Source organism: Cebidichthys violaceus, unplaced genomic scaffold, assembly GCF_023349555.1.
Source record: "Cebidichthys violaceus isolate CVI_PGR_0920_01 unplaced genomic scaffold, fCebVio1.0.p SCAF_21, whole genome shotgun sequence".
Taxonomy (NCBI): domain Eukaryota; kingdom Metazoa; phylum Chordata; class Actinopteri; order Perciformes; family Stichaeidae; genus Cebidichthys; species Cebidichthys violaceus.
In genome coordinates, this window is record NW_027176384.1 from 4,687,898 (window position 1) to 4,714,949 (window position 27,052).

A 27,052-nucleotide genomic window follows, 5' to 3' on the forward strand; every position below is an offset into this window, starting at 1 on the left:
GAGGTAGACAAAAGCCAGTTTTGCTGGTTTTGCAGACTTGGTTTTTGGGTCCATAGCCGCATTGTGGTTTGGAAATGGGGGTCATAGCTGCCACACGTCTGTATTTCTCATTATGCCACTATGTGTTAGTGTGAATACAAACCAAGCTGTCTCCTTTGATTTCTGCTGGCGTTGATCCAACAACACGCATGAAAAATTCAAAGAGCGCATGTTGTTAGCATCTGACACCCTTTATGTATCCTGCACCGTCTTTGTGATCTGGTGGTGTGTGTGTGTGTGTGTGTGTGTGTGTGTGTGTGTGTGTGTGTGTGTGTGTGTGTGTGTGTGTGTGTGTGTGTGTGTGTGTGTGTGTGTGTGTGTGTGTGTGTTATAAGAGACAGATGTTCTGTGTTGACAGCACACACACACACACTCCCATGTTGGAACATAAACACACTGGTTGTTCTATATTTTTGTAGTTTCAGTTCGGCTGCTTTTCTTTATTTTCTTAATTTTACGATCTATGAAACACACACATACACTTTGACTTTAAATGATCAAATCCTTGTGTCTTTCTCTCTTTCATCCTGTCTCTCTGTACCTCTCTCGTTCATCTGTCCCATGGAGCTCATTTTGGGCTTTGCCCCTCGAGCAGCCTCCTCTCCCTCCTGCAGAGGCTTGCTTGGCCACAGGGCATTTCCACTCCAGACAATTTGTGTCTAAATGTAACTATAAATAACCCTGGAACGCACAGAATTAAAACCAGATCTGAACGATGTGCATATACTTATGAAGAACTTCCATTGACAAAGTGATCTAACTAGGCCCTTGAAGTTCTCCAACAGAAATCAAATTTGGGATGTTAACAAAGGCTGTGGGACTATTTTTGAATGTGTCACTGCAAACAGGTGCTGGTATATTCAGCCCAACAGGTTAGAAAGTTCACTAACTGATGCCAAATTTCCACTTGAACTTACTTGAAATTCCTGGAAAATGGTGCATGCTCAGTTGATGTTCCTAAAAACAAAAAACGTCCAAGCAATTCAGTCTTTGCAAGATTTGCATTTTGTCTTGCCTTTTTATCATCCTGAAAAATCACAATGTCTTGCCTAAAAATAGAGTAAGATCAACTATTGTATGTTTTACTGTAACAGCCCTCCAGTGACAGCTCCTTTCATTTATTCTATTTTATTATATTATTAGTTAATGTCAGGTACATTGCTTATTGATCAACTAAATGTTTATCTATTTATTTAGTAGGGGTAGTTAAAACTTTCTTCTTTTTTTCTTTTTTTTTGCAGAACACGAGGAAGACAAAAACAGCAAATACAGCACAGTTATCCCGATTTAAAACATTTTTTAAAAAGATTTGTAAAGTTTATAACTTAAAAAGCAATCAACAGACATCCCTTTGACCTGATGTTGCTCTTTTATTCCACGCAAAAAAAATGGTGACGAACCTCGTGAAAGCTTATGTTAACGAGACACACGCTTTGGGACAACAGTGTTGTTCTGAAATAGCAGAACGACCAAAAGAGTCAGAGTCCAAAGATGATGAGGTCCCTCCCATTGTTTGATAGGTGATGTGGAGAACATGCAGTGCAGAAATACTTCAGTAATGAGAATTTAGCAACAGAAATGGAGTTACACGGATGAATATACATTTCGGATCACTGCCGTATTTTACACATTTACAACATATTTGACCCTAAACTCTTTAACTTTTTAAAGTAGTGAGCACCAGGCAAGTCCAGCAAAACAACACACACACACACACACACACACACACACACACCTTCACAATGATTCAGTGTAGATCTATAAACAAATCTCTGATTCAGCATGTGTGCAAAGTTTCTGTTTTGGTATTTCTTCATATCTTGCCATTTGTGTAAGTGTGCCAAATCTATTTCAATCCAGCCTTGTGTGTGTGTGTGTGTGTGTGTGTGTGTGTGTGTGTGTGTGTGTGTGTGTGTGTGTGTGTGTGTGTGTGCGTGTGCGTGTGCGTGTGTGTGTGTGAGAGGCGATGTTCTGGTGAGCTCACTGACGGGACTAGAGGCTTGGTAATGAGCCACAGGGAAAGATCAGGCCAGGGCAGCCTGCCTTATGAACACAAAGAGCAGAGGAAACTACAGAAATAATAAAACAGAAGTGAGCTTCATGTTGAAATACAGGATAAAGCATGAGGTTGTTGCTTTGTTTGGGTCTTTTATTTCGGGGTCTACTTTTGTGTCAGTTACAACTTTTTTTGCAGGATGTGAAAATGTGTTCCTCCCGCAGGAAATTTCCCACCGTTCCCACCAAACCCGACATGTGATTTCAATTTGGACAGACATGGAGATTCTGCATGTTTTCTCTTTATTCAGGCTCATAAAACAGCCACATTTTCACACAATGATCGCACGGGAGTTTTAACTGGACCTCAAGCTGACTAGAAAGGAGAACGCTGCTGAAAACACGATCCAGATTTAAGCTTTAACACCAGGCTATTACAAAATTACATTAGTAAGAAAAACAAGTAACCAATATACATTTATTTTTCTTTCACTCTCAGCTCCAGAGGTTCTGGCCCAGAAGCCGTACAGTAAGGCGGTGGACTGCTGGTCCATTGGGGTGATCGCCTACATCCTGTAAGTACCAACTGGTCTCCTTCGGGTCACGACACGCTGCACAGCGAGTGGTTTCACCCAAAGCAGCCCGACGGATCACCGCACTCTCAGTTGGTGTCAGATTCACAGTTTGCACAAGTTTCTCGCCGGGAGACCCGTCGACACCATATGTCAGATTATCGAGTTGCCTGAACACATCGCAGAGTTCTGACACTTTCTTTTGCTGCGAGACTTCACTCATTTGAATGAGTGGGATAAATCAAAATGTCACCTGAGCTGAGGTCTAATTAGCCAGAACAAGTGGAAACACCTGTGTGTCAACAGTTGAGTTGTGAAAGCAAACAAGAATTGAAATCAAAGGAGATCAGTTTTGACTCTTGTCTTTGGTATTTGGAGAAAAAAATGCACGGTCTGACTTTACAGTTACCCTGCTAATATTTCTTTTACCAGTTATTGAAAATTGTTTTGCAGCTATAGGCAATTACAGATAGATGTCACAGAAAGTTGTTTTCTTTACTCCATGTGCAAAAAATCAATTGAGAACAGTTCTGCTTTGACGTCTTATCTTTTTCTCCACATAGGAATCTGTAACAGCACAACATCTATTGGAAATCAGAGTCAGACTCACATATGACACAGAATGACTCACCTCCGACTAAGCTTGTACACACACACACACACACACACACACACACACAAAACCACCGGCTGAGTTGTGTTGTGTTACACCTCCATATTCTTTTCATTAAGCTAGCTGGCATCGGTTTGTCATGCACTAATTTAACCGTTAGCAATGCTAGTACACGCTAATGTGTACACGGAGCCTATTGCCCTCAAAGGTCATGTAGCTCCACTCTGTTCTGGAGCTGAACTTGAGCCAGTCCCACGTGTGTGTGTGTGTGTGTGTGTGTGTGTGTGTGTGTGTGTGTGTGTGTGTGTGTGTGTGTGTGTGTGTGTGTGTGTGTGTGTGTGTGTGTGTGTGTGTGTGTGTGTGTGTGTGTGTGTGTGTGTGTGTGTGTGTGTGTGTGTGTGTGTGTATTTGTGTATTTGTGTATTTGTGTATTTGTTGATTTTACCCTGCGTGCGTGCATGTGTGTGTGTTGATGATGCTGCGTGTGCCGTCATCTGGGCCAGATGGAGCTCTGCTGAACGGCCTTGTATGGACATGGAGCAGCAGTCTAGACGTATCATTCCCTGCTTTTTGTTTTTTTTCTGCCGCATCACCCCAACCTCATACCACCACACACACACTTTCACTTGTGTGTGTGTGTGTGTGTGTGTGTGTGTGTGTGTGTGCACACCTTTGAGTGTAAGCGAACAATAACAACTACAATTTCAATGTGCTTAGCTTACTGTTGTGTGTACAGGGCTGTTTTAGTGTGTGTGTGTGTGTGTGTGTGTGTGTGTGTGTGTGTGTGTGTGGGTGCATCTGTTTGTGCTCCAACGTGTGTGTGGGAGTGTGTCTTTAGAGCATGACCTCTAACGTGTGTACCACAATGATATTGATGCCTTAAGCCACCATTTTAATCATTTTAGTGTGTGTGTGTGTGTGTGTGTGTGTGTGTGTGTGTGTGTATGCGTGTGCGCGTGCGTGTGCACGAGGGAGAGAGAGTTAGAGCGGCTCCCTGCTGACAATTAGCACAATTAGCGTTGGGATTCAGACCTTGCTAGCTTTTAGCCGCTGCTCAGGTGGAAAGATCACATTAGGTAATCAGCCATGATAATCACCTGGGATCCCGAGTGTGTTCAGTGGGATGGATGGTGAGCGGAGGCTGAGTCTCCAAGCAAACGTGAAAGCAGAAAAACAAAAGGCCAGCATCTCTTCACACCAGGCCGAAACTTAGTTTCTTCCTGTGTGTGTGTGTGTGTGTGTGTGTGTGTGTGTGTGTGTGTGTGTGTGTGTGTGTGTGTGTGTGTGTGTGTGTGTGTGTGTGTGTGTGTGTGTGTGTGTGTAATAGAGTGGAGGGTTAGCTAAGTGACAGGTGAGTCTGTAACCAAATGAGAAACCAGAAAAACAAACGGAAAGCCTTACTTTCTTCACTGCAGGCAGACTCTTTCTTCCTTTCCTCCTGGTGTGCTTTTCTTTTATTCTTTGTGTGTGTGTGTGTGTGTGTGTGTGTGTGTGTGTGTGTGTGATTGTGTATCGATGGAGAACAGCATTTTAATGAGTTTTTATCAAAATCTCTTGGTGCATCCAGAACTTCAGTAATGAGGTGCGGATGGTGTTTTTGTCGGTTCAGGCGGCTCATTACGGAGAATCAGACGGGAGCCTCAGTAAACACTGGGAACACTGGGAACGCAGTAATCTCATGTTGACCCGATTAAGGTGATACCGCCAACTACTGCCAGGACTACTATAGAAAGGGGCTGTCACATTAACCACTGTTGTCCCCTGCCACAAAAACGGGCAAGATGCCATTAATGAACTCACACAATGAACCTGATATTGATATAAATCACATTATGGCAGATGGGTGCTAAATTACATATCAAACAATCCAAATTAGGTTTAGTGCAACAAAAACATTATTGTGTTCCCAGAGTCAGGGATAAACATCTTCAAATAACTTGTTTTGTACAACAGATTAATATCTAGCAATATTCCGACTCATCATTCATCGGCTCTAAATGAATGATTTAATAAATCTGTGAATGCATAAATGATTTATTGACTGAGTAAATAGATAAACCAATCAGTTGACTTGTTTTGTACTGTATGAAATGACAAAGTGAGTTAATCAATCACTCGAGAGACAAAAGTGAATGAATGACTGGATAAATGAGTCAGTGAATAACCAGAGTGAATGAGTAAACGTCTTGTCTGCAGGCTGTGTGGTTACCCTCCGTTCTACGACGAGAACGACTCCAAGCTGTTCGAACAGATCCTGAAAGCCGACTACGAGTTTGACGCGCCGTACTGGGACGACATATCGGACTCAGGTGAGCCTTCCTCCTCCTCCTCCTCTTCCTCCTCCTCGTTCTTCCTCCTCTTCTGCTCCCTTGACCACTTTTTCCTTTGTCCTCCTCCGTCCCCCACACATGGCACACATTTACCACACACCACCTCTCCATCACAGCCTCTGACATCATCTGCCTGGAAGGAATGTGTTTGGGAATGTGTGTGTGTGGGGTCATCAGTCACCACCACAATTATGTGCGAAGCCTGGTGTGTGTGTGTGTGTGTGTGTGTGTGTGTGTGTGTGTGTGTGTGTGTGTGTGTGTGTGTGTGTGTGTGTGTGTGTGTGTGTGTGTGTGTGTTGATGAGGATAAAATAGCATTCATTCAGGTTTGTTCTTGAAGCAAATATAGCAGATGGTGCTTAGAGCACTTGGAAATCACCCAAATCCGAGTTACGTTTTTTTTTTTTGTAATAACCTCAAAATCCAATTTTGGGTGTTTAATTTTACACCGCAGCTGAAGATGCAGCTCTGTGATGACACGTTTCAACCCGTGGAACCCTCTGAAACACCAACTCGATTTTTGTTGTCATGCAAATATGAAGTTGTTTTTATGCATGTAAGGGGACGACAATGGTCCAGACAGAACAGTTATTGATGGACTGACATTTCATACACACATTCATGGTTACCAGAGGATGAATCCCTAATGACATTCTGAGATTCCCTCTAGGGCCACAATGTTGACATTTGTAGCTTTGATTGAAATGTCTGGATGGATTGCCGCTACATTTTGAACACACATTCATCTCCCCTCAGGAGGAATTGTAATCATTTTGATGATCCTTTTACTTGGCGTCATTATCAGGTCAAAATTTTGATTGTCCAATACTCTGGTTTATAATAAAAAAAACTTGTAAAACTAATGACATTCCCTTCAGCCACAGCTGTACTTTGTGCTTAGTTCTAATTACCAAATGCTAGCATGCTAACAAGCTACACTAGGACGATGAGCATGGTAAACATTCTACCTGTTGAACATCAGCATTGTGTTTGCGAGCGTGTTAGCTTGATGGCGTTAGCATTTAGCACAAAGCACCGCTGGTCATATGTACAGCCTCACAGAGCGGTTAGCATGGCTGTAGATTCGTAGTCTTCTGAGACATTATGTTTTTAATCAGATACCAGGTTTTCAGCGGATGCTAATCAAAAGTATTTGCACAAGCAATCCAAACTCACTGAAATATCAAAGATTACCAGCGTGTCACGCATATCTTTTTTTAAGCAGAAGGAATTGTTTCAAAATGCTGTTTAAAGTCAGTATGGTGCTCGTGTGTCTAGAGTGTTGACGTTTTATGGCCCTTGTGTTTCATTCAGCCAAGGATTTCATCGGCAGTCTGATGGAAAAAGATCCAGCCAAGCGTTTCACCTGTGATCAGGCGCTCAGACACCCCTGGTGAGAAACGCACACACACTCGCAAGGGATGTCACACACAGGCTAACAAAAAGGCATAAAATCAATATCGATATTGATGTACCGTCAGAAGTGTTCACAAAGAATTTGTGTGTGTGTGTGTGTGTGTCAGGATCGCCGGTGATACAGCACTGTGCAAGAACATCCATGAGTCAGTCAGCCGACAGATCAGAAAGAACTTCGCCAAGAGCAAATGGAGGGTAAGTTTAGTTTACTACGGTTTATTCTCTGTGGATCTGGCTCTATTGCAGCACATTACTTCAGTACGACTCCTCAAACGATTGTCTGTGTTTTTTAGAAGATGAATCACTGTGTAGTAAAAAAACTTGGCCCACCACATGTTCAGGACCTTCATCATCCCCTTTTCTTTTCCTGCTGCAGAGAGTAACCTGCAGACCTGAGACAAATTCCTCTTTCTTTAAGAAGTGCTCCTCACACAGTATGTCATTTCCAGCTCTGTGTGTTAAAAGCACATCCAGCTTGTGTACGATTTGAACCTCAGATGTTTTTAATGGAAAATAACCTTAAACAGAAGACCATATCATGGCTTTTTTTTTTTTTGCACTAGTGCCAGTTCATGAAAAGCAGATTCTGGTCTGCAAAGCCTTTTATGAAGACGAAAAATCCCTTTTTCGAACTTTACAATGACAAAATATTTAATAAAAAACCTTTATATAATCCCCTCCTCCTCATGAGACAGTACATCGGCAGTACAGCAAAGTCACTTGAGGCGAAGTGAGAGCTCATCTTCCCATTTCCTACCTCTCTCCAGCAAGCGTTCAATGCCACCGCCGTGGTTCGCCACATGAGGCGGCTGCAGCTTGGCAGCAGCATGGGGAGCAGCATGGACGCCTCCAACCCGCCGACCAGGCCCAGCCAGACGCAGAGGCCGGCTCAGAGCCAGGCGGGCCAGATCCAGCCAGCTCAGAGCCAAATCACCGGCCAGACGGCGCTGAGCCAGAACGCCACCACGGCCGCCAGCAAAACCTCCTCGACAGACAACAATTTAGCAGCTCCCCGCAAGGAATGTGAGTATGAGTCAGTAGTATCAGTAGCACCAGAGAGTCAGGAGAACATATGTATTACAAAAAAGTTACAGAATTGATAATACTCTAAACCACGATTGTGCAATCATAGTGTAATCTTTGGAAGTGATACTCTGTATGTACATCAAGAATTTGGTGTTTGTCTGCTCCAATGAAAGCTGAAAACGTTAGCATGTTCGGCTAACTAGCTTACCTACATACTAACACAGCGTTCCATTCAACTTTGTTGTTCTTGTGAGTTAAAAGTTATGTACAAAAAACAAGCCAGTCCTGAGTGCTACTATATCAAGAGTGTAAGCTAACATCAGCAGCTCTGTCTCTGTTCCAACAACGGCAGACAAACTCACAGACGTAGTGTTGTGTTCACATTGGTTCGTCCTCACCCTAAAAGCCTTTTCTCTTTTAACGTTTAAAGTAAATACAAACAATAAAGCGCAAATGTAACCTCTCGCATGTCTAAAGCAACCACTGTTATCATAGTATTTTGCATGTGTGTCGTGCGAAATTGGAAGACATAGTAGCAGAAGCGAAAGCGGGTGAGGCTTAGTGAAGGGTCGGATACAGCATTATAAAAATATATATGTATTACCCCTGATCCATCTGCCGCCTCCTCTCTCTCAGGTGTAACTGCATCGGTCACACCCTGCAGTCTGGCGTCCGCTGCCTCTTCTCCCGCCGCGGGGGCAGAGCTGAACCGGCCGCATCCGTCGGCGGTTCCCGCCCCGGTGCTCACGGAGACCAAGTGACGCCAGGTCCCGCGGGGAACCAGCTGGGAGGCCACAGCACTGTGAGACAGAGAGACGGGAAAGAAACGGAGGAAGACAAGAGAGGAAGAGGATCAACCCCCCCCCCCCCCACACACACACACACACACACACACACACACACACCTCCATCTCTTCTTCTTCGTTTCTCCCTCTCCTCACTGCGTTTCCACTTGAATGCGACGGCCCAGCAAGTTCCCCGCCCTGCTCCCGTGAGAGCAGAGGACTTTACCTCCACCCCACCGACTCAAGCCACACAGCGCCATACTGCACGCCTCTGGCCATAGCAACAGCCCGGCCACGGACTCTCACAGAGGATGCTTGTGCAGCCGACTGCGATTGGCTGCTTTGATGATGAATGGGCAGTAATTGGTGGTTGACAGTGGGGCCGGTGGTATCATAATATTCAGTGTTGGTCAACATCAACTTCCCTCTCGAATCTGGTCTTTCCTGCCCCACTTTATTTAGCTTTTTTTTCCAAGTTAGGTTTGACTGTTGACAACTGGATTGTTTTATTTTGTATTATTACTGTTAATGTTAAAGGTGGTATGTGTAACTTTTAAAAACCAAACACATCATTGTCAAATTGATATTGCTACTTTGGTATGATTACTGTAAATAAACAAGACCACTGCCAAGACGAGAGGTCTTCTTAGCCATTCTTTCTTTTCACTGATCTCACCAATGTAGCAAACCAATGTGACAATGTTAAAATGCTACATATAGCACCTTTAAGACACTATATGCCCTCATGGGCTCGTCTACCTATTTGTTTGTGCTTTAAGAAGTGCTTTAAAAGTACCATACGACTGTTGAGACGTGGAAACATGAGTAAGCGCTTTATGTATTTTTGCACAGAGGGTCAGATATGGTCTCAGACACAGATTAGCCGCCATCCATTTAAGTTAATCAGAGAGTAGAGATTGTAAACCTTTATAATAAATAAAGAAAATGCTAAGAATACTAACCCAGAGTGGATGTCAGAGCATTATGCGACTTTATTGTCTGAAAGATTCTGATCTGTTTATTATTTTCTATAAGACTTTTTTATAACAATCACCCTTTAAGGGACACACATACTACGAAGCATGCAGCAGGTGTAGGATAGTTTAGGACAGAGGTATTCACTGGGGGGGAAAAACTGCCTCCAGTTGAGAATGTTGGCTACATGTTAGCTTGCCATTTAGATTTATTTTCCAAACCAACAAGCAGCGCAGTGCAGTTTTAGAGCGGCTAAAGAATCCAAGATGGTGAAGCTGTCCCCCCCCCCTCTAAAGAAGCCATGACCTCACCTTTATCGCATTGTCAAGCTGTACCCAGTTTGGAAGTGCTCAGGGAAAACTGCAGCTGCACTGTGAGCTAGTGAATACTGATTTCCCGGTTTAGGTCGTTCCGTCAGTGTTTTTCTTTTTCTTTTTTTGATCCAGGTGTTGTGGCATCAAACAGCTCCGTGGATTTATTGCAATGTTGTAGTGACACGTGACTTGGAGACTCAGACCTGGGCTCCGACTGTTCCACAGAGGACTTTTGAGGATGCAATTCGCAACCGCGGAACAGCTGGGCTCTTTGCTTGACAGAATTGGACTGACAACAATACCTTGGATAGGTTAGGTCTTGCCGTATCCGATGATCCCCTGCCTTTATCACCCCGCAGCAGACAGCTATCGTGACCAAAATCTGAGTAGCTTGGTTTACGCGATTGAGTGAAATGATCCCAATACACGTGAGCAGCAAAGCCCAAATATTTGTGCTTAAAAAAAAGGCTCCCACGGTCCACTACCACTAGCCGTGACAATGGCTCATTCTTGGTTGATTTAAAAAAAAGGATACTGGGGTCCCGGTTGTATTTACTAATCTAAGCTTGATTTGACAGACTGACTTTGTTTTCATTCGCCCTTGATGACTCTGGCGTGACTTCGGTAGCTTTGGATCACGTCACCGGTTCTTGCGATGTCCTTCCAGACGTAACTCAGAGAGCAGAACTCTACAATGTCGGGTGCTCACTCACACATATCAGATTGTCGCGATGCAATTCTTCTGATCCCTTTATTGTGAATTGTAGCCAAAGACTAGCGCTGGGTACGAAGACAATTTGGTTCATTCTACTCCATGAATTAGTTACAACAGAACTAGTCAGATGTGAAGCCGTTCGAGACACAAGTGGACTAAAAACTAAGGGCTGAACTCCAGCTGCAAATTAATCTGGAGGGAAATTTATTCCCCATTTGATCCCTTCCTAATCTTTTGCCATTTGCCTTCTTTTTATTATCTACACAGAGTGCTGCTGAAAAGTGTCAGCATATTATTCATAGAGCTTGTTTTGATCCGTACGGCATGTCAGGGAGGGTGAGACCACAGCTGGATGAAAGTCAAATTATGGAAAAGATGAACACTCACCCAAGCTCTCTGGAATTCACCTTTGGCATGCTGTGCGTATTAAGTTGCACCTATTTGGCACTGAGGTTGACAAAAACAAAACCGACAAGAGATTTGTGAACGCTATCCAGTCTAAAAGCTGCCTCCGTCCTCTCTACGTTCTCTGTTCTTTGACAGCAGCGCCTTCTTCCTTCATAAGCTCTGCAAGGACAGTGGTGTCCTGGACAGTGTGTTCGTCCGGCTCTCAATGCAGAACAACTTTCTTACCCCATCTGCAGCTTTCAGCCCCCAAGCCCATCGGCTATACTGAGGACGTTAATCTTACAAAATGAGTCACAAAATATATAGTTGACATGAGACGGAACCTTATGTCAACAATTTCGGTAGGCTTAGTTGTGTAGGAAAAAGCCTGTTAGCCTGATTTATTTTGTTGTTTTATATGTGCAGTCATAGAGAAAGATAACTTTTTCGTGTTTTTACTGATTTACAACACCCACATGCAGCGTCTCCTACTGTATGACACCGTTCACCTCTCAGAAATGTTTATTAACTCTGACGTTTTTACAGCGGGGTCTTGTGTTTTTCTCTACTAAGTCAATCCATGCTGTCCACGTGTTACTGAGGGGAACTTTCAACCATGTAAGGGCTTTATTCCTTAATCTGATTATTCACTGTAACCATGTATACATCCCCATTGATTGCTATGCATTTTTTTAAACATTTTTAAGTGTCGTCAATGCTTTTTCTTGGAAGTGGGATCAGGGAACACCTATAGTTAAAAAAAAGTTTGGGGAATAAAAAAGTGCAAGACGCCAACCAGATCTTAGACTATTTCAACTTAACATTGAATTATCATTATTATTGAACAAGCTACATTGTAAAAAAGCGGCTTACCAGCTTTTGTCTCCGGCACAAAAGATGTTAACGAGTCGTCAGCCGACACTGTAAGAATCATTAAATGTGATGTTGTCCACTTCAGTGTGGACGTTTGGGTTTCTGAATGTATTGTGAGGCAGGCAGAAGGGTTCAGGTTCATGCTGCTCTGTGGTTTTATGTCTGCTGTTCAAAAACAAAACAAAAAAAAAGTTTTCTGAATGAATCTTTCCACATTCAAGATGCTACTGTAAATAGATTGTGAATATGAATGATCATTTTCAAGATAATATTTACAAATGTTTTGCTGTTCGGGCATGTGAGAGGGAATGAGTGAGCGAGCGAGTGTGTCGAGGGAAGTTGATTGTATTCTCTATGGAATGTTTAATGTAAAACAAACAAAAAAATAAGCTGAAACCCCCTTTACTCCCCACTGCAGTCTGCTGTCACATATAAACTGCTGCACAGTGCAGGTCAACGCCATCAGTGTTCCACCACCACGTCAGTGTCAGTCCAACTAAAAGTGAAAGCATCGTTAACTGAACTCAGGCTTACGTTTTTTTGCCATTCTAAAGGAAGAAATCCAAAGCTGTGACCTTCTCAGAAACACACTGTTAAGGACGAGAGTGGGTTACAACATGCCCTCGTCCGCCCTTTGAGCTCTCGCTCTTATTTTTTTCACGCCGTCACTAAAGATGAAAACACAAGCATGTCAAAAAAAAGGAATAAAAGTGCTCCAAGAATTCAACTTCACCATGAGTGTTTGCATAATCGTGTATATGCCCTTGTATGATGTTAGTATCTCTGTATTATGTAAAGACGTGCACAGGTTGAGATGTCTTCAGTCCACAAAAAGCACTTTTACTCAGTAATAGAGTTTTAGGTTCTACAAACAGCTTCCATAGGCGAAAAATAATCTCATGTAAGTATATTGCAAGCTAGCCAGCTGGCATGCATTAAGAGGATTGGATACAGTGTTCCAATGTATGAGCTCTAATTCTAATGAAAATAATTTATTCATGATAATTCAAAACATTTTTACTGTACCAAGTGGCATAAGATGTTGCTTTTTATATATATATATAATTTATCCCAAAAAGGCAATGCCCTGTTGTGCACTGTTTCCAGAAAACATGTAGCCATTGGCTTTTACTGAGGCTGCATAATTAGCGGTGGAAGTCATGTCTAATTTTACTCAATTATATCTTTGCTATGTTGGCTAAGTTCTACATCTACATGCAAGTGGTTCCGTATGAATTGTTGCCAAACGCTTTAGGAGTCACAATATTAGCATCGTCTCTCATGGACTGAAAAAGTTGCTCGGTGAGTTAGCATTAGTAAACCTAGCAAAAAGCTGTCACGCTAGCAGCTGTGCCTCAGTCCAGCTAATGTTAAAATCAGTCTATGTAGAGTTTGTAGGACTAAAACTTTATAGGAGCTGCTTTTTTGCGACCCAGTGTCTCCCTGTGGGCGTCCTCGTCCAGCCGACCTACAAGGTTAGCTGGCTGTATTGTATTTACTCTCTGCATGTGACCACGACAAAACTCCCCTTCTGAGCACCCTCCGTCACGTCGACGACACCCTCATATTTCTCAGAGCGGGCACCGCCTGCCGCACTTATTGTGCTGTTATGATGATGATGATGATGATGATGACTTTCTGTTAATGGGGCTTGTATATCAGATGCCTTCGACAATCATGTGCACATATCAGAGTTACCATGACGACACTGGCCAGAGCGACTGTTTGTGTTTTGTTTGTCTTTCTCCTGGAATAAATTCTGAATGATCGTAATATGACTCTTTATTTTTATTTGGGGTTTGTTCTTGTGTCATATGTGGCTAAGTACTACTCAGTCTTAGAATTAATGTTGTGCGTGTGTGTGTGTGTGTGTTCTTCCACACTCACAACTCAAGGATCTATGCACGTTTGATATAAAGCAGACACTCGACCACTACGGCCGACATATTGGCTTCTTATGTCCTGCGCAACAGATGTCTAACAGACGGAACACGCGTGTTGCAGACACATGGGGCACATTGACTAGCACATGTTGGAATACATTATTATGGTTAGAGCATTGAAAATATCTACAGATGTTACCTCCCCATAGAAAAGTATGTTCGGCCTCTTTGGGTTTAGACTCCAGTATCCACACTGAAATGATTGTGCAGCTGGTTTCGGTAAAAGTTCAGATAACACGTTACAGCCTTAACAAAAAATAAAGACCACTCATTTTTTTCTATATCAGTGTTTTTCTTCAACAGCAGTTTCCAAACATCTTTGAATCTTCACAGCTGCCAAGCACTCGTGTGGATGAATCAGTAAATATTACTATGTTTCATAGTGTTAAAATGATAATTTTTCAATGTGATTAAATGAAATGTATGTTTCTCTGAACAATGTATTGTAAAATGTAAACACAACTTAAGAGAGAAGAAAACACTAGTGGGGGGGGGGGGTGAAGCTGCAGGCTACTTCCTGCCCGTATATTGCCTTTTGATCATAGACTGTGAAGTGGACGTAGTCAGCGTGATGTCACCCATTGGTTTGTGGATTACGGTTTTGCAGCCTCTAGTTCGGCATTTGAGTAAGAAATTGGGTGGCCAAAATGTTATAATGAACTTTCATGTGCTGAAAACACACTATGAAAGCATTAAAGTCCTAAGATGATAACCCAGACCTGCCAGCACCATGGTAGCGACCTGTTAATCATAACATAGCCCCGCTCTAAAGCATACTCTGCTTCATGGTATATTTGACTCTAAATGGACCATAATTTACTAAATGAACATCATGCTGTATTGAAGAAGACTTGAAACTAGAGATTAAGACCATAAACTCATGTTTACAATGTTTACTGAGGTAATAAATCAAGAGAGAAGTAGATCAATTTTTTCATACAATCAGACTTCTTTTTGCAACCAGATGTGTCGCCCCCTGCTGACCAGTAGAAATAATTCAAGTTTAAGTGACTTCCACAGTGGCTTCACTTTTCAGACACTGAGGTTTTTTGTCAGAGCATCTGATTTAGTGATTGCTGTCGGGAGGTACAGAATTTCCAAAAAATATCACAAAAATGTTTTTGAAGAAGATTACCAACCCCAGCTTTAATATTGAGGCATTATTAGCAGAGGTCGGCTTGGTGGACACTTCCTGCTTTTCCCTCCATCTCAGTTGGAGCTTCTCCTCCTGACTGACTCCCTATCACAGTTCAGTACAGCGCAACACACACACACACACACACACACACACACACACACACACACACACACACATTGAATGCTCATTAGAAATGATTCATCCTTCTGACACAAACACACACACACACACACACCAAAGCACTGAAATGAAAATTGTGAAATCAAAGTATTTTAAATCCCTTTGGCACTCATGCACAATAACATGCACACACACACGAGCAGCAAAGCAACAGGATTGAATTTTGAAAATTGTCCATTATTTACACACACACACACACATACACACACACACACACACACACACACACACACACACTGATTCAAACACTGCTTGTTGACTTTGGCTGTCAAATTGTAAGCGTGTTTGTGCTCAGAGTTACTGATCTCACCGCCTCTTGAACTGATTTCTCCTCATCTTTAAATCAGGGCTTCGTCCTCCCATCCTCTTCTCCAGCCCTTTTTCTCCCTGCAGGCTTTCTTCCCCTCCTCTCTCCTCCGCAGAGACACGTTGTTTTGTTCTTTACTGAGCAGCATATATACACATGCCATGAGACTGGTTACGGGCATATCATCTGAAACAGCAAGATAACGTTGTGCAGGAAATAAGAGGCACGCTGGGGGAATTTCAAGTGTGCAAAGACCATCCGTATCATTTGGACAGACGGTTCTGAATGCAAGCAGCAGAGGGTAACGTGATGTTTGCTTGTTTGCTAGTAGTTAATAAGCTAAAAACTAAACCCAACTGCGCTGAACATCATCTTACGGTAGCACCATGACACCATCAATGACCTCAAGAAACATTTTACTTTAGCGGAAAAAGGCTTTGGTATAAAATTAGGCCGACATTATTCCAAACAGTTGTAATCAACCCCCGCAAACCACCATCTTTATGCATTATATGTATTATATATATTGGAACGCCAATAAGTAGGTTTTGAATGTAGCACACACCTTTATTGATGGATGGATGTCATGATAATATTGGTTGAAATTGGTACGAGCTTAGTCCCTAGCTTAAGCACACTTCCTATTTTTAATTTACAGAGAGAGAAGATGATTGGATTTTGATATAAAAATACAAAGTAGTTATCTTTTGTAATGTTTGCATATATTGTAAAATAGGTGCACAATATGCAACATGTGATCTAAAAGGGTTAAAAAGACATTATTTCATCTCTACTCTAAAAGTTCCCTGACGAATCAAACTGTAGAACCATTTGTTTGTTTCTTTATAGTTTCAGACTGAAATTATTTGCTAGAAGACAGCAAGCCAGGGAGCGTTTAAATAATGTGCAAACACAGCACAGTGTTCTGAAGTCAGTCGAAGTGAACACTCTTACAAATATATACATTTAAAGCTGCTTCTCCCAATAATAGACTCTCCTCAATCCCTCCCCCAAACTTATCCAACCCGTGGCCCTAAAAGCAACAAATACTGCACCAATTTAAAAAAATAAAATCTTTGCCACCAGAATAATTTGTAATCTGCTTTCATCACATAAAATTAAAATTGACACATGCATCATTTGAATTATTAAGTTCTTTGTCGAGCTAATTGGGCATGGGTTGTCAGTTACAACAACACTTTTTTAAAATGTATTTTTTATCGTAGTTACCATATTCCTCAGAAACTCAATTGTTCTTAGCATCATATGTGCATGTTTGGCTGCTTCGGGTTAGCAAAGATATAAAGTACTTTCTGTCACTGTGTTACGTGTATGCTACCTCAGCACAGACCAAGAAGATAAAGCTCTAAGGGGTTGTGTGTTTGACAGAATATATAAAAACGGGAGAACATGTTTGTATTCCTTGTTATTTTAGAATAACCGACTTAAGGCCGTATTTCGACTTCCTGCTTTACTCCTCTCATCGTCGCTGAGTGTTTGATTACGCGCTACAAGCGAGAAACTGCGATTTAACTTTTCTCTCCCGCCTCTCGTTTTGCCTGGATTTTTTTTTGTGTGTGATTTGCCGTGGTCCCGTGATGTGTCGGCTGCTCGCCTCCCTCCAGAGTTTTTGGTCTTCCAGACTGAATTGGAGGAATTACTTTCAGCGACGTCCTGCTGTTCGGAACATTGCTGCCCACGCAAACACATTCCAGTCACTTGATGGACCCGAAGCACATCTCTTTCTCTCCCCGAATACGACACTTATTACACACACACACACACGCACACGCACACGCACACACACACACACACACACACACACACACACACACACACACACACACACACACACACACACGCAGCGTCTCCCCTGAACTTAACCTGTCTTTACACTGTCTGTGTGATGCCGTAGGGCTTAACCGACCCGCCGGGTGTGTGTGGATATATTTGTTGTTTGGCGCTCAGGTGATGCAGATGTTCATAGTGTCCCCTCTAAACATTGCCACTTTCACACCGATGTTCAACCAAGTAAGATTTTATATGCATGAAAAACATCCGTACAAAAATATCCACATACAAGCCAATGCTTCCGACTTTAAAAAGCTAAAATTAAGTAAATGATTAAAGGACCTTCTCATGCAACATCGCAGTATTCTCATTCTCAGATACACCACTTATGCCGATTAAAAAGTTGATAAATCACAGCATCTTTAAAATGAAATGTAATGTTTCTTATCACTGCTTCACCAGGCCGCGATGACATGGAATTTTATTTGGTTAAGTTTATTTCGGTTGTTTTTGGATGCAAAAAGCTGCATAACCTAAAAGACTTAAATTGCGAGTACAAGTCTTTCAAATGCTTGAAACTGCTGTAATCAATATTTTCTTTTTAACAGTGGGTCAAATTAGTGTCAGTCGTGGAAGGGGTTTCTTATCGTGAGAATTATCACCAAACTCGGCTGTTCCACTCAGGTCTACATCCTATTTTCAGCTCATTGTTTCATTTGTGCATTGGACTGCAACTTTAAAGTTGCGATTTAATCCACTCGCATCAACGTCAGTTTGCACCATTGCCGAGCGCCTCCTCCTACCTGGATGTCTTTCAAATTTCTTGACCCCAAATGTGGAGCATTTTCTGTTGAGAGGATTTCCGTTCAAATGTGTTCAAACCCCGACCAAGATAACCCCTACGACATAACTTCCAAGACTTGTCACAGCTCCACAAGAGCCACAAAAGATATTATACAATTGTTTTTTACAGGCCGAGTAGCACTCCATCTGACAATGTAGGGGGAGTGGCCCTTTAACAGAATTCTTAGTCAGCATAAATGGTCCGATACATGATTTTCTTTTGTCGTAATTTAGTTTTATGGTCCTGGCCATCTGATAACATAGCAAGCAGGGATACAAAAGAGAGAAGGAGTAGTAAACTATGTAAATTATGACTTAATAAAAGTGTGTTTACTCATATGTGACAGCTGCTACTTATTTGCCCCTTACATGGAGACCGCCCAGCAGTCTCTCGCTCTCCACGGCCAGTTTTCAGTCCAGGTGGGTAGCAGTTTGGGGGGGCGGGGTCCGGGGCGGGGATTGAGTTAAATTTGCATCCTCTTGCGTATCGTAGCGCTCGTGTAACGCCCGGGCGGAGGCTCCTCCTGCGTTATGGCGTTGAGGTGATGCCCCGCCCTCCGCTCCGCGGCCTCCAGCCTCCCCTGCAACTCCCGGGCCTCCTGCTCGGCCTTGCGCAGGGCCTTGCGGGCGTTCCCCAGGGAGCGCTTCACCTTGCGAACGCGCTCCTTCAGCTGCTGGTTCCTCCTCTCCGCCGTGGCCAGCCGCTCCTGCATCTTGCGGCCGCGCTCCTCCTCCTCAAACAGCGCAGCCTGCACCGAGGAGCACAGCAGCTGGAGAGAGGAGGAAGAGGGAGGGGGGTTAGTTAACACACACAGGATGGGAGTTTGCTTAACAGAGACAAATCAAACTGTTGTAAAGCATCAGTTGCAATCTTGTCAGCTGGTTGTGTGGTGATGTTTTTATTCACAGCAGCCTCTCTGAGAAAACAAGATTTTTTAAAAGTCTCCCTTTGATGTCCACAGTGCTTAGAAGGAAGGAGGTGGGGAAATAAGGTGGAGGTCCTGACCCTCGTCATTTACATTCATCCACACAGGCTCCTCTGTGCAGAAAAACCCAAGGGGAGGTCGTTTATGTGTCTGTGTAACATAAATGTATCACCCCCGTGCACCTCCCTGACGATGTGAGGGGGTCACGTACTTTGATGTTTCAGAGGGCCCTAATTTTCCATCTCATTGGCAGACCAGAGCTGACCTTTAACCAGCAGGGTTAACAGGGGGGGGGGGGGGGGCTCACAGTGTGTTAATGTGACAGCAAACATGGGAAAATCTGAATGAATGTGTAAATGCTAATTGTTCCTTGTGCTCCATTAGCACTTTTCTAACAGCACCAGCATCACAAGATTCTGTGCGCCGACGGTGCATTCTGTATGTCAGTGTATGAATTGCTGTGGATGTGTTCTGCTTTGCCGAATGCACTGAAGCCGCATCAAGTGTAGCACTGATACAACATATAGCTACAGACCCTTCTCTGCATCAGATGGCAGCGAAGGAAACATGCATTCACAAACTGTCAGAGGAACTTGCTGCGGCCTGTTCGCATCATCCTCAGATGGCTACAGATGATAGTTACTTTCACATATTCTAAGGAGTGTCTTGGCACCAGTTTTGAGGTATATGAATTTTTTTTTCAGTAAGCTTTAGGGAGTACACTTATTACATATGAGCAAAGAATTACCATGTTTTGGAATATTAAATGCAAAAAAAAAAGCGTTTTTCACAAATTTCTGCACGTTGAATATATTTCGTTATAGGGTCAGCTTAATTAAAATGAACATTTTTAATTAGAGCTACCTTTTTTGAAAACTGTGGATACTGTTTCTGGACGGGGAGGGGGGTTTGCATTTATTTTAACATGCAACAAAAGTGTAAAGCTGCAATTACTTTCTCTTTCTTCCGATTTATTGACACAAAAGTTAAATCCTCATTACATAACACACACACACACACACACACACACACACACACACACACACACACACACACACACACACACCTGTCAAAACATCTGGGTGTTACCTGCCTGCTGTTTAGCGTCATCTGTACAAACACTATTTACAGGACATGTGAAGACACACACATGGATGTACAAAATGTTCTCAAATTCAAGTGAACAAAACGGACCACAGAAAGACGTTAACTTGACGACTCACGTGACGAGCGGGCATGTGAGTCATGTGACTAACAGCCCTAGCGACTCACGTGACAAAATGCCAATGTTTACTTTGAGTTTCGCTCAGGACATGAACAGCGGCCTCATGGACGACAGTGAACTGATGAACTGCCTCAGATCAAGCTTCAAAACAATAGTCCACAAACCAAGTGGGGATATCACAGTGCTGACTTCTTATATACAGTCTAACTAACTAACAAGGTTGGCAGTCCCCCCCCCCGGCTCCTACTGTTCGCATGTCAAAGTGTCCTTAAACCCACAGCTCCTAAATGCCAAATTTCATATATATACCTGTATGTGAATATTGTAATAAATTCAATTGATTCATCAACAGATAAAGAAGGAAGACATGGTCAGAGAAAGGCAGGGAAAGAGGAAAAATGGAATGAAAGAGTTTTAAAGCAAAAGAGAGAGTAGAGGGACTGGGAGACGTGCCTTTTTGTGTATCTGTCTTTGTGTGTCTGCAGACTTTTGATTCCTCTCTCTAACTTTATATGGGGACTCAGCATGAGCCCCCCCCCCTCTTGTCTTTAGAGCTTCACTATTGACGTCAAATGGGACATGCCAGGATTTCTCCTCTTCTCCTGAGGTTTTATTCTGCTCTGTGTGTGTGTGTGTGTGTGTGTGTGTGTGTGTGTGTGTGTGTGTGTGTGTGTGTGTGTGCGCGCGTGTGTGCGTGTGTGTGTGTGTGTGTGTGTGTGTGCGCGCATAGGGATGGTGATTAGAAAAGAGAGACAAAAAGAGAGAAAGAGAGTGAGAGATGAGGAGATAAAAGGAACAAAAGGGGGACAGAAAGAGGAAGAAAAACAAAGACAAGGCAGAGAAAGTGGGAGCTCAAACTACTGAGCGAAGCAGGCAGACTGTGTTCTCGTCCTTTTATCCCTCTAAGCGTCCACATAAAATGTTAATGAAACTCTGAAACTCTTGTTAAAGGTGTTTACATGACTGTTACAACTGGAGCATTCCCTCGCTGTGGTTATAATCAAATCATTAGAGCGCATGTAAACATGGAAATGTGCTGATTAAGAAGTATTATTCGCCTCTATCTTGCTGTGGCCTATCAAGGGAAGGATAAAGGGCCCAAAAGAAAATTTGAAAAAGAGAGAAATTTGTATCAAACAGATGAACGGTGGGCTGACAACAGTGTTACGGTGAAAGCTGCTCTGAGTGCTGCTGATAAGAGCCTCCTCTTTAAAAAAAAGCTAATTGAGGGTTCCGGCAGAAAAGTGGATCCTTCTGGATGGGCGTTTGGTTCCCACGAGGCTGAAACCAGAAGCAAACAATCTCCCAACTTCAATTTTAAGGGTGGTTTTGTGTCTAAACTCAAGCCAGGGAAAACACTTTGAAGATCCTTTGGAGATGGATAGATAGATAATGAAATTAGAAATTGGATCTTGTTGCTTTTAATTTAGTTTTAATTACACTTCAGCAAAACAGAAGTAAAGAGAGAGAGAAGGAGCTTTTTTATTTGCTTCAAGTCTGATACAAAAGACAGGGAAACATGGACGGGTAAGCAAGAGACGTGAGGAAGGGGAAAAAAAGTTCCTTTCATCTCATCATCTTCCATAAATTCCTGGAGCAAAACACCTGTTTCGTTCCGCCTTTTGTAAAAGTCATGGCAGATATATGCGAGTGCTCGTCCTCATAATGAGCCGTGTCTTTAACCCCTGCCTCACTGACCTTTGCCCACACAGCTCAGAGCCTGCAGGTCAAACCCGAGTAGAAAGGAAGGGGAAGACACCGCATCACTGTAAGTCTCCTGATTTAGTTCTGCAGTTTGGACTGTTAATAACTAAAATCCATTTTAGAAGCAGTTAAACCACATCTCTCTACATCGGCTGCAGGCAGTGTTCATGTCAGTCAGGGACAAGCTGCAACATCCTGACTGTTACTGCAAAGATGCTGATACGTGTAAGTTTAAACATTTTCTGTCACAAGTTACACAAATAGGTGCAAATGTACTGATTACTGATTTACTATAATGATGTTGGTGCTGTGTGATGTTACATCAGTATTCCTTTTGATTGTCTGGATACAAATCTGAGTTGATTGTAAGTATTTTGGAGGTTGTCCAAGTCAAGTCAATGAGTGTATGTCCAAGTCAAGGCTCAAGGCAATGGAGACGTGTCCAAGTCTTGTTATCCCAAGTCAATGGCCACATGTCAAAGTCAAGACTCAAGTCAATGGCGGAATGTCAAAGTAAAGACTTAAGACATTGGTGGCATGTCAAATTTAAGACTCAAGTCAATGCCGACTTGTCAAATTTAAGACCCAAGTCTATGGCAACGTGTCAATTTCAAGTGTCAAGTTAATGGTGAGGTGTCAAAGTCACAACCCAAGTCAGTGGACACAAATCTAAAAAAAACAATCAATGCAAGTCATGTCCCAAGTCACTCAGGACAAGCCCAATTCAAGTCTCAAGTCTTTTGAGAAAAGTGTAGTCAAACCTGATTTGGTGCAAGTCCAAGAGGCCCAGTTTCATGTCAGTGGAGACATATGAAGGCGAATCAGAGTCAAGTCTCAGGACTATTGAGACCAGTGAAATATAGATTAATTTGAGACAATTCAAACCAAAGGTCATTCACAACAAACCCAAGTCAAGTCTCAACTCATTCGGGACAAGTTCAAGCCAAGCCTCAGGTCACTGAAGACAGGTCGAGACAGACAATTTTCTCGTGTTTTGACATAGCTGACGCCTTCAAAGTACAGGCCTGTTTGTCCCCATGCAAAACCTGTCTGTCAAATCTTATTTATATGTTATTGTTCCAGGACTCAGTTCAAAACTTGAGACTTGAAAGGAAATGTCAGTTTTTAACTGGTCGATTCAAGCCTTTAAGGAGTCAGCTCTAAATAAATACAACACTGATGACCAAGTCATTTTTCAAGCCGTCATTTTTGTGACCTAACTCTACCCCGAGTCTCAAGTCTACATCTCGGATACACCTACAGTGAATTGACACTGTGCCACCAAATGAATAGCTCTTCAACGTTCAAATAGCTGCCCTAATATCCTTTCAAAACCAGGGCTGAGACTTGTGTAGCTCCATCTCCAGTTCTGTCTGGTCCAAAGTGTGACCTGCTCAGCTCACCCAGAGGAGGTTTGAGAATAAATGCTGCAGACTTTTCTTCCTCTGTTGACAGGGTCCAGCTTATCTTTGGTCTCGGGTCAGCAAACATTGCATCTACTGACATAAATCGAAGCTGAAGACTGACACACTTTTAAGCTGCTGCCTGTCAGAGATGTGGATCTGTGCTATTTGGCCTTTGACCTCTGGATGGCCAGTATCCTGCCTTCCTGAGAAGCCAGACGTATAATTTACTCTTCTGTGCATGTGAGTGACTATTCTTGTTTTTTTTTTATTGTTTTTGTATCCTTCTGAAGATCAGAACAGTAAAGTGTTATTTGTGTGTACATGTGCATGGGTGTGTGTGTGTGTGCGTGTATGTGTGTGTGTGTGTGTGTGTGTGTGTGTGTGTGTGTGTGTGTGTGTAGCTCTTAACTGTAGTTAAGCTGTGTTTCTACTGATCCTCACCACATTCCTGTCAGCAGCGTCGCAACTCAGGATTAGGTGTCCACACACACACACACAAATAAATTAATAAATAAAATATATATATGGCAACCATCTAGCAGTCATGCTGCATGGCAGTTGTCAGGGGTACAACTCAATCTTAGTTTTAGACCTTCAGGGGGGGAACAGTTGTATGATACCGTTGTACAACAGCGTGGTGCCCTACCCTGCTGTCCTCCTGTGTTTCCCACTCCGGGCTGAAGGTGTGGAAAGGCTGGCTCCCCTGGGTGCAGTTGGAGAACTGGAAGAGGCTGGAGAACATGCGCCTGTTGTCAGACGTGTCGGCGAAGATGGCGTCCTGGAAGTTGACACCATGGGGGAGGATGTTGTAGTTCTCATCCATCCTGCAGAGGAGACAGGCCGATGCATTTCATAGATGAGCTTTATATTTAATGAGCCTTTTAGCTTTGTGGGTAAAATCTTCCTTTGCAAAATAACTACAACAACAGCTTTCACATATATGTAGAAGATAAAGAGCTCAACATTTGAAGTCTCACTTCATGGAAATACTTAGCCTCAAGTGGCAAACCACACATTTAAATCTAAACACAGTATAGTCTTGTTTATACAGCTGACTGTAGATCAGTTTGCTCCAAAACAAACTGACAAAAGACAAGAACTGTTAGTTGAAAGTTGCTATTTAGCTAAATGCACGTCTGGTCTGTCAGTTTTATGGGATGCAATCAAATTTTAGTGAGAACAATAAAACTTCTAGACTGTTTCAAGTATAGTTTGAATTAAAAGAGTCCAAATGTTTAGAGTCCAAATGTTTGTTGGAACTAATAAGTTCAGGCTCAACACTTCACCTGAGGAAGAAGAAGTAGGAGTAGTTCTCCATCACGGTGTGGGACTGGCAGGACAGGTACCCCAGTCCAGTCAGGTTGAGCCTTGATCCAGAGGGCACCTCCAGCATGCTGCCCCAGGCTTGATCGCACAGCAACTCCACCTCCGCAGAGTACAGCAGCCCTTCCTCTGCGCCCTCGTACCCATACCCGAACCCGATGGGCAGCGAGTTGTACAGACTGCTCGCCCCGCCGCCCAGGGGCTCCCGGTGGATCGCCAGGACGCGGGCGTACACGATGATCTCCGCCAGCTCCGCCCGGCAGCCCTCGCTCAGCGGCCGCCACTCGGAAGGGAGCTGGCACCCGTGCGTAAAAGTGTCCAGATGCGCAAAAACGCCGAGCGCTGCGAGGAGGAGAGCCGTGGAAGACATCCCGAAGAACCCGGGAAGAGTTGCAAGCTTCTGGTAGTTTGTAAACCCCGTAGTGATGCTTCACTGAAGAAAAAATGTGATTTTACTAATTGATTAAAATTGTTTTATGATAGAAGTCTCCATGCAAGTTGCTAAAAGTTGCACATCTGGTTGGTGACCTGGAGGCTTGACGACCACAGTGCTTTTGTCCATTAAACTAAACGTGCACAAACTCAGATCTTCTCACCTCCAGACCAATTTGCAGAAACTTAAAGCACTCCAACCTGCTGCTGCGTTCCCAGTGCTTCCACCTCATCTGTCCGCAGCGGGAGCCACAGCAGGCTTCACCAGAGCGCACGGGTGCTGCGTTCAAGGACTGATAAAGACACTCCGACATTTGAAGCTTCCATGCGAACCGGTTAGTGGGCTCGAGCGCTATATACTCTGAAAAAATCAATATAGTTTCCAAACATCTTCCAAATATTACAAAACATTGTAAAGGAAATTGTACATGCATAACTCCTTATTCGTTTTATTTGTCAAATTTAAATAAATAGTAATAAGGGCTATACTGGCAAATCATTACTTTTTTCTATCACCAGCTTTTTCACCAGATTCAAGGTCTTTTGGGTGTAATTCTTAAGTAGTTTCCATTTTTCCGATAGCACACCTGAAAGCAACCAAGAGGATCAGAGATAAACGATCAGTCGAAGTGGTTTACTGTGGGAGAGCATGTCGAGGAGAAGGTCCTCTTTGAAGTGGTTCCAAGTGAACAACAATGACATCAGTGATTAATAACCGTAGTGTACAGTGGAACAGACAAGGATTAGGGTAATGACATTCATTATCCCCTGTACATTTATTTTATGTAGTTCAATAATCTCTACAGCAAACACGAGGTGTCAGAGTAGGTTCTGTGTGGATCCATCAGCTGCTCCTGTTTTAGTATTCTCCATAAAACAGCTGACAATTTGGCCTCAAAATGCACATCATCACACAAAATAATTAGGAACGTATTTCGGATGATACTTTTCAACCACAGCCAAACATTTACATTTTTTATTTTTTAAAGCTGTGTATTTCTGCTTAGAAAACACTGCCATCTAACGGACACTGCCGCGAGCAGCATGCTTATATATTTAATTGTATATAATAGAGTATCTAATTTGAATAAATGCTGTGATATTTTATATTTGACTTAATGGGCCACTCTGTGCACAAGTTTGGACCAAACCGCAAAAAAAGGGATGTTTATTGTAACTCATTAATGTAGATAAGGATCTTCATGTGTTTTTGTCAAACACTATCGCCATACATCAGGATTAATTATATATAACCCTAACCCTTTGCAAGAGTTGTCCCCTAAACATGACATGTCATAACAGTAATCCAGTCTTTCGTTTCTTGTTTTCAAAGTGCAAGGTGACTCCTGATGGGAATTCCCGCAGTCAGGTGATGGCTGTCTCCGCCCTCAGTTGTCAGTCTTTCCCTGATGTGTAAAACATGCGGATGGGCGGGTCGGCGCACTCACAGCGGCTCTGTTTATACTCACAGCTGTCGTTCATATTGAGAGCTAGTCACCGCTCTGCGACGTCACTTCGAGGAAGTCGGAACTGCAGCTACTTTTAATGTTGACAGGAAAAGAAGGTAAATGAGCTTTCAAAATAAGAGCGTAAACGTGACGATAAGTGTCAAAGTCGTCATTAAAGTTCGAGCATAGATTAGCAACATCAATATATTATTTAAAAAATGGGGATGCGTAAACAAATGGTCACCCCTTTTATCTCGTTGTTGCTATTTTCCCTATTCCTGTGTATTATCTGACTTATAGCCCATATAGATTGCATTAATGATCAATAAGAAACAGAACTTCGAACA

The 27,052-nt window shown here is 42.9% G+C and overlaps 2 protein-coding genes across 2 annotated transcripts in view; one reads left to right on the plus strand and one right to left on the minus strand.

Annotated features, from left to right (window-relative positions):
- Positions 1–13,812, plus strand: part of camk1da (calcium/calmodulin-dependent protein kinase 1Da) — a 45,990-nt gene extending 32,178 nt beyond the window's left edge. Inside the window, exons 6-11 of the mRNA XM_068717022.1 lie at positions 2,534–2,609; positions 5,416–5,528; positions 6,863–6,941; positions 7,072–7,159; positions 7,732–7,987; positions 8,627–13,812. Coding sequence (XP_068573123.1) covers positions 2,534–2,609; positions 5,416–5,528; positions 6,863–6,941; positions 7,072–7,159; positions 7,732–7,987; positions 8,627–8,751 — 737 coding nt within the window. The 3' untranslated portion in view covers positions 8,752–13,812. The remainder of the gene's footprint in view (positions 1–2,533; positions 2,610–5,415; positions 5,529–6,862; positions 6,942–7,071; positions 7,160–7,731; positions 7,988–8,626) is intronic.
- Positions 13,813–17,649: 3,837 nt separating this feature from the next.
- On the minus strand, positions 17,650–25,493 carry ccdc3a (coiled-coil domain containing 3a). The gene is made up of 4 exons (XM_068716744.1): positions 25,459–25,493; positions 24,789–25,258; positions 24,149–24,326; positions 17,650–19,011 (listed from the first exon to the last, which is right to left on the minus strand). The coding sequence occupies exons 2-4, from the start codon at positions 25,193–25,195 to the stop codon at positions 18,706–18,708; spliced, it is 891 nt and encodes a 296-aa protein (XP_068572845.1). The 5' UTR covers positions 25,196–25,258; positions 25,459–25,493; the 3' UTR covers positions 17,650–18,705.
- Between the last annotated feature and the right edge of the window lie 1,559 nt (positions 25,494–27,052).

Coding starts and splice junctions, on each gene's coding strand:
- ccdc3a (XM_068716744.1), bottom strand. CDS start 25,195: ATGTCTTCCACGGCTCTCCTCCTCGCAGCGCTCGGCGTTTTTGCGCAT. Junction 24,327..24,788: donor TCCTACTTCTTCTTCCTCAG/GTGAAGTGTTGA, acceptor TCTCCTCTGCAG/GATGGATGAGAACTACAACA. Junction 19,012..24,148: donor AAACACAGGAGGACAGCAGG/GTAGGGCACCAC, acceptor TCCTCTCTCCAG/CTGCTGTGCTCCTCGGTGCA.